Source organism: Salmo salar, chromosome 20 (genome assembly GCF_965601325.2).
Source record: "Salmo salar chromosome 20, fSalSal1, whole genome shotgun sequence".
Lineage (NCBI taxonomy): Eukaryota > Metazoa > Chordata > Actinopteri > Salmoniformes > Salmonidae > Salmo > Salmo salar.
Genome location: NC_138310.1, coordinates 64,223,829 through 64,233,830, shown reverse-complemented (window position 1 = coordinate 64,233,830; position 10,002 = coordinate 64,223,829). Strand labels below are relative to the sequence as shown.

The 10,002-nt window shown below is 41.6% G+C and overlaps 1 protein-coding gene across 2 annotated transcripts; it reads left to right on the top strand.

The window, feature by feature from the left end:
* Positions 1–923: 923 nt before the first annotated feature.
* LOC106581173 (multidrug and toxin extrusion protein 1) lies at positions 924–9,376 on the top strand. Of its 2 annotated transcripts, none has more exons than XM_082966645.1 (17): positions 924–1,185; positions 1,530–1,631; positions 1,886–1,954; positions 2,470–2,618; positions 2,871–2,913; positions 3,593–3,619; positions 3,710–3,807; positions 3,945–4,042; positions 4,295–4,408; positions 4,654–4,721; positions 4,965–5,073; positions 5,205–5,280; positions 5,593–5,662; positions 7,921–8,053; positions 8,319–8,413; positions 8,500–8,542; positions 8,688–9,376. In XM_082966645.1, exons 1-17 carry the CDS (start codon positions 1,027–1,029, stop codon positions 8,930–8,932), a joined length of 1,698 nt encoding a protein of 565 aa, XP_082822771.1. In that variant the 5' UTR covers positions 924–1,026; the 3' UTR covers positions 8,933–9,376. The 2 variants fall into 2 exon arrangements, with proteins under 2 accessions (XP_082822771.1, XP_014018525.1); XM_014163050.3 differs by having other exon boundaries at positions 3,575–3,619.
* Positions 9,377–10,002: the final 626 nt, after the last annotated feature.

Sequence of the window (10,002 nt, the reverse complement as noted above, 5' to 3'; positions counted from 1 at the left end):
GATTGATTGCTTCTGTGGGCAGGTGTCTTTTATACAGGTAACAAGTTGAGATTAGGAGCACTCCCTTTAAGAGTGTGCTCCTAATCTCAGCTCGTTACCTGTATAAAAGACACCTGGGATCCAGAAATCTTTCTGATTGAGAGGGGGTCAAATACTTATTTCCCTCATTAAAATTTAAATCAATTTATAACATTTTTGACATGCGTTTTTTTCTGGATTTTTGTTGTTGTTATTCTGTCTCTCACTGTTCAAATAAACCTACCATTAAAATTATAGACTGATCATTTCTTTGTCAGTGGGCAAACGTACAAAATCAGCAGGGGATCAAATACTTTTTTTCCCTCACTGTAGCACCTTTTTTGTATGATAGATATTGCTCATAGTTTAAGTGTGTTTTAAATATATTTGAAATAGTCTTAGAGGCCCATTAGGCTGCCAGGTCTCTGTTACTTTCAGACAGACACTATTATCTACACTACTGTAGCCAGAGGAAGTGTCATCCCTCTAGTGCCTCATATGTTTGATCTTTCAGCTGATGGGACTGTCACCTACCATCGACTTTCTTTCAGAGGCTTTTACAGCTTTAGACCTTTGTGAATGTCATTGTTAAAAGTGCCTAGTCGTGTTTGAAATCGACTACATTGCAGTCGGTGACAAAATACTTACTGATCTACAAATCATCTTAAATTACTACTCATTATTTGTAGATGTGCCAGTCTGCTCAGTCATTAATCAGCTACTGAGAAAAATTGATGCTCTCGAACACTGCCTCAGAGTTCAATAGGGAAGAGCTCCATCATCTGGTGGAGTTGCAGAATTGACAAAACACTGTGAACTTTGTCCAGCAGTGGATTGGCAGTCATGTTTAACAATGCTAGTTGAGATTGCTTGTGTACAGCTAAATCAGAGATAGGAAGTGACATAGTCCGTCATCAGATAGGAAGTCTCACTCTGGCAGCTGGTCGCTAGAATACCACCTTGTTCTTACTTGACCATACAGACTTTTCTGAGTGACAGTCTTAAGAAATGGATACTAATGTAATTGTGGAGAGTAGGACGAATGGGAATGAAAGCTCTTCATATTCATTGACAATATTTGGGAACTGCTTGAGATGTATTCGCAGGTTGATTCCTGTTGACTTCAAAAAAGAAATGATTGAATTATCAACATTGGCTGGGCCTGTGGTAAGAAACATCTATATTCCATTTTTCGTGTCCACAATTAGTTCAAAGTTATATGAAACCATACATTTCTAAATTAAATTATTATTGTTATTTAGCAGTGTTGCTTATATAATATTGAATTCACTTTAAGGCCACTGGCACACTGGCTAATTATAGGTTACTGGCATCTGGCACACTATAGATGTTTTTTCATCGCTTCATCTACTTACTTTGAATGACCTCAAGCCATACATTTGATGCATGTATAACACCTCAGTGTTAGGCCTATTCACTACACATATTCCTGATAGTATACACGACTATATCAACTGATTTATCAAATGTTGTGGTTGTATCGGCACCAGGTTATGGCTCAGCTCATGGTCTTTTTAGTGAGTTTCGTCAGTACAGTTTTCTGTGGCCATTTGGGGAAGACAGAACTGGCAGGGGTGGCTCTTGCCGTAGCTGTAAGTATTGATTGACTTATGAGTTTATATAACTTTTTTATTACAACAATTGTGGGTAATATTATACTGGGTACCAGTATGTTTGTGCCATAATGTGACTTCTGCCACTCCGTGTCATGTCAAACATGATGGCACAAATAGACTGGTACCTAGCTGTGGTAATATTGCATAACTGTTGTAATTACAGCACACTATGAAATTGACAGTTTCAACCAATTTCTAAATTTCTCAAAATCTCTGTTCTGGTCTTCCAGGTGATTAATGTTACAGGTATCTCCATTGGGTCTGGTTTATCATCAGCGTGTGACACACTCATATCTCAGGTAGGTATGAAACCTAGTCTGTTTCCTCCTCCTAACACAGACCACTGTCCCCAAAATGTTACCAATAGCATCGTCATCATAGCTCTGGTCCAGGGGGTCATACACGGCTTGCTATTGCTCAGTATCAGTAAATTGCATGTAATCACCACTGGGATTATTATTATTTGACCCTGCTGGTCATCTATGAACGTTTGAACATCTTGGCCATGTACTGTTATAATCTCCACCCGGCACAGCCAGAAGAGGACTGGCCACCCCTCAGAGCCTGGTTCCGCTCTAGGTTTCTTCCTAGGTTCCTGCCTTTCTAGGGAGTTTTTCCTAGCCAGCTTGCTTCTACATCTGCATTGCTTGCTGTTTGGGGTTTTAGGCTGGGTTTCTGTACAGCACTTTGTGACATCGACTGATGTAAAAATGGCTTTATAAATACATTTGATTGATTGATGTAGCACCCGGGACCAGAGCTACAGTATCCTGCCGTTCCACTCAAAGATGAACTTGATTATTTCTCCCTGCAGACCTTTGGGAGCCGCAACCTCCTGAAAGTTGGGGTCATTCTACAGAGAGCCATCCTCATTCAACTTCTGGCCTGTTTCCCATGCTGGGCTATTCTCCTTAACACAGAACCCATCCTCCTGGCTGTCAAACAGAGCCCAGAGGTTGCCAGGTAGGTCAGACTCCTCCAGTCACTGCACACAGTTACCCCAGATCTAATAGATGTCTAAAATGGCACCCTATTCCTTATATAGTGCAATACTTTTGACAAGGGCCCATAGGGAATAGGATGATATTTGGGACGCAGGCTATGTCTCTGAATGTGTTTGTTTTCTGTCATTCACAAGTGACATGTAGAGAACGGTTTGTAGAATGTGATTATTGTTTTGGATCATTCTGATAGAGCTCTCTTATGTCACTTTAGGTTGTCTCAGATCTATGTGAAGATTTTTATGCCAGCACTCCCAGTGAGTACATCTATCTACCCAGACACACGTGAACACAGTCTATTAAGCAGTAGTGTAAAATAAAAATACTTTAAAGTACCACTTAAGTAGTTTTTGGGGTGTCTGTACATTACTTTACTATTACTATTTTTGACTACTTTTACTTCCTAAAGAAAATAATGTACATTTTACTCCATACATTTTTCCTGACACCCAAAAGTACTTGTTACATTTTGAAGGCTTAGCAGGTCAGGAAAATGGTCAAATTCACATACTTATCAAGAGAAAATCCCTGGTCATCCCTACTGCCGCTGATCTGGCAGAATCACCAAACACAAATGCTTCATTTGTAAATTATTTCTGAGTGTTGGAGTGTGCCCCTGGTTATCTGTAAATTACATAAACCAAGAATAATGTGCCTTCTGATTTGCATAATATAAGCAATTTGAAATTATTCATTTACTTTTGATACTGAAGTATATTTAAAATCAAATACTTTTAGACTTTTACTCTAGTAGTATTTTACTGGGTGACTTTTACTTGAGTCATTTTCTATTAAGGTATCTTTACTTTTACTCAAGTATGACAATTGGGTACTTTTTCCACCACTGCCATTAAGATAATAATGAATTTCACATGTCAATAACTTACTGAAACATGTTCATCATACATTTTTTAACAGGCCACTTTTATTTACCAGCTGGAGGCCAGATATCTACAGAATCAGGTTAGAGCTAACCTAGACCTCAGTCAGTCGCCCTGCAACTAGAATAATCACCTGACCATTTGATCTGAATGAGACTTTATTGTCCTTCAGGGAATCATATGGCCGCAGGTCATCACAGGTGTGGTGGCTAACCTACTGAATGCCCTCATCAACTACATCTTCCTCTATGTTCTGGACCTGGGTGTAGCGTGAGTGTCATCCCCAAACAGTGATTATTCTCTCACCACCATTACCATTGATGTAATGGATATAGGATGGGATGGTAATTGTTAGCACTGAGGGCTATAGGATGTAATGTATGTTGTGGATTGTTTTCGGTTGACAGTGGGTCTGCATGGGCCAACACCATCTCTCAGCTCTCTCTGGCTGTTATGCTCTATACCTACATCCTGTGGAAGGAACTACACAAGGCCACCTGGGCAGGTGAGACATGATTACACTAAAGTAGATCTTATACCACCAAATCCACAAACTCTTTGAACTCTCTGTGACTTGAATGGATCCCATACAAAGTGATGCATAATATGCATTTATTAGTATGCATTTATTGAGGGACAGCAGTGCAATGTCAAACCAAGTGCGCTGTTTTTGGCTTCCTCCAAACACCTTCTGTGAGAACATGAGCATTAACCTTTAAGTGAGGATCCCAGTGTCTGAGCCTTGTGTTCCTTGTAGGCTGGTCTTGGGAGTGCCTGGAAGACTGGGACACATATGTCCACCTGGCCATTCCTAGCATGATCATGCTCTGTGTGGAGTGGTGGACCTATGAGATTGGAGGTTTTCTAGCAGGTACGGCAACAGATGGAAGCAGGTCTATATGGTGTCTGGTTATTTTGTTATTTAGCTATCTGGTTGTTTTGCATTGAAGTCTCTGAATGTCATTGAATATCTCTCTATTATTATTTGTTTTATGTGAAATGGTGTTCTAGATTTTACTATTTGCTTGTGGGTATTTCTACACATTACAAACTGTTTAGATGTTACAGTGTTTCTGCTTTGGTTTGATATCCCTTCTCACTACCTCTCAATGGCAGGTCTGATAAGTGAGGTGGAGCTTGGAGCTCAATCAGTCGTCTACGAACTGGCAAACATTTGCTACATGGTAAATATATAGTTGAGACTTTTTTTTACTTTTGGCAAATGTTAATCCATCATACCATATATTCACACTAGTCACATAGAGAGTGAGCCATCTGGGTGTGTGTGTGTGTGTGTGTGTGTGTGTGTGTGTGTGTGTGTGTGTGTGTGTGTGTGTGTGTGTGTGTGTGTGTGTGTGTGTGTGTGTGTGTGTGTGTGTGTGTGTGTATGTGTGTGTGCGCGTGCGTGCGCGTGTGTGTGTTGTCAGTTCCCTCTAGGGTTCAGTGTGGCAGGCAGTGTGAGGGTGGGCAATGCTCTGGGGGCTGGAGATACAGAGCAGGCCAAGCTGTCTGCCAAGCTGGCCATGTTCTGTGCTGGTATGTGTGAACACCTCAAATAATATTTAAACGCTTGACAAAAGAAAATAAAGCATTAATACGATAATTAAATGATACGTTTTACTGAAGAAATGTGTTCAGTCTATGTATGACCTTTTGTCTCTGTCCAGGGTCAGTTTCTGTGTGCTTGTCGGTTCTTGTTGGGATACTGAAGGACAAAATCTCCTATGTCTTTACATATGATGAGTGAGTAATGTAGTCTGTGGTAATTTACCACTACAGATTTGTTTCTGTGGCTTTGGGATCTGTTGTTCATCGCCATGACTTTGCAGTTTGTTGTGTTTTACTACAACCCTGGTGTGTTGTAATGTATCTGTGTATGAGCGTGAATATTGATGACCTTTCTCTATGACATAGCTAAGTCACTCACTGTAATACAGAAGTACACAGTCATGAACTTGGCTTACATATTCCTTCACACTTTAACTAGGGCGAGGTGTCTCTGTCATTGATTTACATAACTGAATGTATTTCTTCCCCCTGAATTTCTACCAACAGGCAGATCAGGGAGAGGGTTGCTCAAGTTATGGCTTTCTACGCCCCTTTTCTTCTGTTAGATGCAATATCGGTAAGGAGTCAATGCTGCTACTGTATCACAACTCATAGCTCCCTTTACTCATCACATTATAGATCCACTCTTTATAATATCAAAGGTACCATTATAACAGGTACAGTGCATTAAGGAAATACTTTACACATTTGTTACATTACAGCCTTATTCTAAAATGTATTACATTATTTTTCACCTCATCAATCTATACACAATACCCCATAATGACAGAGCAAAATCAGGTTTCATTTTTTTTAGCAAATATATATATGCCATTTACATAAATATTCAGACCCTTTACTCAGTACTTTGTTGAAGCACCTTTTGGCAGCGATTACAGGCTTGAGTCTTCCTGGGTATGACGCTACAAGCGTGGCACAACTGTATTTGGGGAGTATCTCCTCTGCAGATCCTCTCAAGCTCTGTCAGGTTGGATGAGGAGCGTCACTGCACAGCTATTTTCAGGTCTCTCAAGAGATGTTCGATTGGGTTCAAGTCTGGGCTCTGGCTGGGCCACTCAAGGACATTCAGAGACTTGTCCCGAAGCCAGTCCTGCATTGTCTTAGCTGTGTGCTTAAGGTCATTGTCCTGTTGAAGGTGGACCTTCACCCCAGTTTGAGGTCCTGAGCGCTCTGGAGGAGGTTTTCATTAAGGATCTCTCTGTAATTTGCTCTGCTCATCTTTCCCTCAATCCTGACTAGTCTCCCAGTCCCTGCTGCTGAAAACCATCCCCACAGCATGATTCTGCCACCACCATGCTTCACCGTAGAGATGGTGCCAGGTTTTATCCAGACGTGACGCTTTGCATTCAGGTCAAAGTGTTCAATCTTGGTTTCATCAGACCAGAGAATCTTGTTTCTCATGGTCAGAGCCCTTTGGGTGCCTTTTGGCAAACTCCAAGCGGGCTGTTATGTGCCTTTTACTGAGGAGTTGCTTCCATCTTGCCACTCTACCATAAAGGCCTGATTGGTGGAGTGGTGCAGAGATGGTTGTCCTTCTTGAAAGTTCTCCCATCTCCACAGAGCATCTCTGGAGCTCTGTCAGAGTGACCATTGGGTAAACTCCCTCTTTACCTGTGTAGTCTGGTCTCCTTCACCACCAGCAGTTACCATACTCGGTCTGCTAGGTGGTTGCTACTTAAAGTCCCCAGGACATTCACAGTATTAGGCAAGACTGCCTTCTCTTCTTGTGCACCAGACAAATTAAAAACTATATATTTCACCTTTATTTAACCAGGTAGGCTAGTTGAGAACAAGTTCTCATTTACAACTGCGACCTGGCCAAGATAAAGCAAAGCAGTGCAGCACAAACAACAACACAGAGTTACACATGGAATAAACAATAGAGAAAAAGTCTATATACATGGAATAATCTACAATCTACAATCCATGATTCATCTAGATATGTTAGTGCCGTTGAATTAATTTAAAATATTGATGGGAGACTCTTAGAGAGGAGTGTAAATGCTTTTTTTTTTTAGGTTGGATCATGTTGCTGTATTGTATTGCTCTATGTTTTAATTCTGTAATGTATTGATTGTTGCTGCCTTCTTGGCCAGGTCTCCTTTGAAAAAGAGACTCTGGGTCTCAATGGGCTTTTCCTGGTTAAATAAAGGTTACATGTAAAAAATATTTTAAAATTGGTCACCTACCTGACCAAGGCCCTTCTCCCCCGATTGTTCAGTTTGGCCGGGCGGCCAGCTCTAGGAAGAGTCTTGGTGGTTCTTCTCACATTTAAGAATGATGGAGGCCACTGTGTTCTTGGGGAACTTCAATGCTGCAGAAATGTTTTGGTATCCTTCCCCAGATCTGTGCCTCGACACAATCCTGTCTCAGAGCTCTACGGACAATTCCTTCGACATCATGGCTTGGTTTTTTCTCTGACATGCACTGTCAACTGTGGGACCTTTACATAGACAGGTGTGTGCCTTTTCGAATTTACCACAGGTGGACTCCAATCAAGTTATAGAAACATCTCAAGGATGATCAATGGGAACAGGATGCACCTGAGCTCAATTTTGAGTCTCATAGCAAAGGGTCTGAATACTTATGTAAATAAGGTATTTCTGTTTTTTATTTGTAATACATTTGCGAAAATGTCAAAAAATCTGTTTTTCGCTTTGTGATTATTGGGTATTGTATGTAGATTGATGAAGATTTGTTTTATTTGATACATTTTAAAATAAGGCTGTAACATCAAGGGGTCTGAATACTTTCCGAAGGCACTATGTTTGTAGTACAACAGTAACCTTGTCTCTGTTTCTCCTGGTTCCCCAGGCTGCCTCAGGTAGTATTATAAGGGGTGCAGGTAAGCAGAAGGTTGGGGCGATATGCAACATTCTGGGTTTCTATGGGGTTGGCTTTCCTATTGGAGTGTCCCTGATGTTTGCTGCCAAACTAGGAATCATGGGTAAGAACATCTATAAATGTGTTTCACATTTTGTCCTTTGAATTTATGGAGTAATATTTCATTCCTTTTTCAGTCTTTTGATTGCTCCCGTATTGCACCTGGGCGCCTGACTGTTTCGTAATTTAACAACATTACATTGTTGGTTTGTGTGGCAAGGTGACAAGTTGGCTAAAGCAAAGACAAACTGCCGCCAATCTCCCTACTGCTTCCTTCAATTGTCTTTACTTCTTTGACTGTTACTGTTATGTTTGGTCTCCACCCCCAGGCCTGTGGACCGGTCTGTTTACCTGTGTGTTCCTACAGTCCTCCTTCCTCATCGTCTACCTATCCAGAATGAACTGGAAGAATGCCACTGTAGAGGTGAGGGAACAAAGGCATAACACTCAAGTCTTTATTTCATTTCATGTAAAGAGGATTTTAATGGTGATGTGTTGGGTTGTTTGCAGGCCCAGATCAGAGCTGAGGTACAGGGGAACTCTACAGACATGGGTAAGAAAGTCTCAGTTTAATCATTGACCCTTCACTTTACTCATTCATCATCATAACTCTTTACATGGCTTTACAAATGTATAATTTTATTCTTGTTTATGGAAGAATCAATGCTCTGTCTAATAGGTGTGTTTCTGTGTGACAGACATGGCCCCAGAGGCCCAATCAAATGATATAGCTCCCTGTGAGGGCCACACAGACAGAAATGCCCTGGCTGAGGATGGGGCTGAGGCTGACGGTGAGGTTGGGGACAGGGTGGCCCTCAGCATGGTAGAGGCCTTTCTGGCCCACAGGGCCCTGGTTATGCGGAGGGGCCTGGCTCTGTGTGTCATGCTCTTCATCCTGGCCCTGGGAATCATCATCAACATACTGCTCACCAACCTCACTTGATGAACACAGAGTGAGTTCCAGAGAGGATGGGTTCCAGAGATAGCTCCACTCAACCAGAGTGGTATGAGGACCACCTAAGCAACGATACAGAGAAGATAGGACTGGAGAGGAGCTGGCCAAACTATGGTGCCAAATTGTTCCAGTACTGTTGGTCTGTGTGGAGCCAAGAGATTATTTATTCTGGGTCTTTTCATTTCTCATTGGAATGAAATTGTATCACACTGTCTGAGCTGATTACACAAACCAATCAAACCTAATGTTTTCTCATCGTAATAATATCGTGCAAACCAAAAAGTAAAGACAGACTCACACTGTACGATCCAAAATGTTTGTATTCCATTCTATTAATTAATTCCAAAAACAGTGGTGTCATACCCATAGGGGGCCCAAAGCCACATACCCCCTTATAATACAAAATTAAAATGAACTACTAAACTTTTTTAAGCCAACGTGTTATCATAATTATTTATAACAAGATCTGGGGGCACACCGACTGGACCAATCCCCCCCCCCCCCCCCCCCCCCCCATTCTTCCTCGTAAGCGTTTCCTTCCAAGGTGCACAGAGGAAAGATATGCTTAGGCAGGAGGCTAGATACTCTAGTGTGTGCAATATCATCAGTGGAGGAGGAGAGAGAGAGTGTAGAGTGACACACACAGCATTTGATTTGATTCTAGCTGCCAGTGATGGGCAGAAGGGTTTGTAAATTCATTTGATCAAGCTGTGTGGCCTATTGATTCCTTCTTGAAGTTGGCTTTAGCTAGCCAGCTAGATAGGTTCCCAATCTCCCAACCTCATAACTAACTCGAAGAAAAAAGGGTTCCAAAAGGTTCTGCAGCTGTCCGTCAAGGATAACCCTTTTTGCCATTTTTGGATCCAGGTAGAACCCTTTTTGGTTCCAGGTAGAACCCTTGGGTTATACTAGGGGGACAGCCGCAGAACCCTTTGGAACCCTTTTTTCTTCGAGTTAGTTATGAGGTTGGGAGATTGGGAACCTATCTAGCTGGCTAGCTAAAGCCAACTTCAAGAAGGAATCAATAGGCTAAACAGCTTGATCAAATTAATTTACAA

Excerpts from the sequence above, each read along its gene's own strand:
- LOC106581173 (XM_014163050.3), top strand. The coding sequence starts at position 1,027 with ATGGATACTAATGTAATTGTGGAGAGTAGGACGAATGGGAATGAAAGC. Across the intron at positions 3,620-3,709 it reads CCAGATATCTACAGAATCAG|GGAATCATATGGCCGCAGGT; the intron begins GTTAGAGCTAAC and ends ATTGTCCTTCAG. Across the intron at positions 4,043-4,294 it reads ACACAAGGCCACCTGGGCAG|GCTGGTCTTGGGAGTGCCTG; the intron begins GTGAGACATGAT and ends TGTTCCTTGTAG.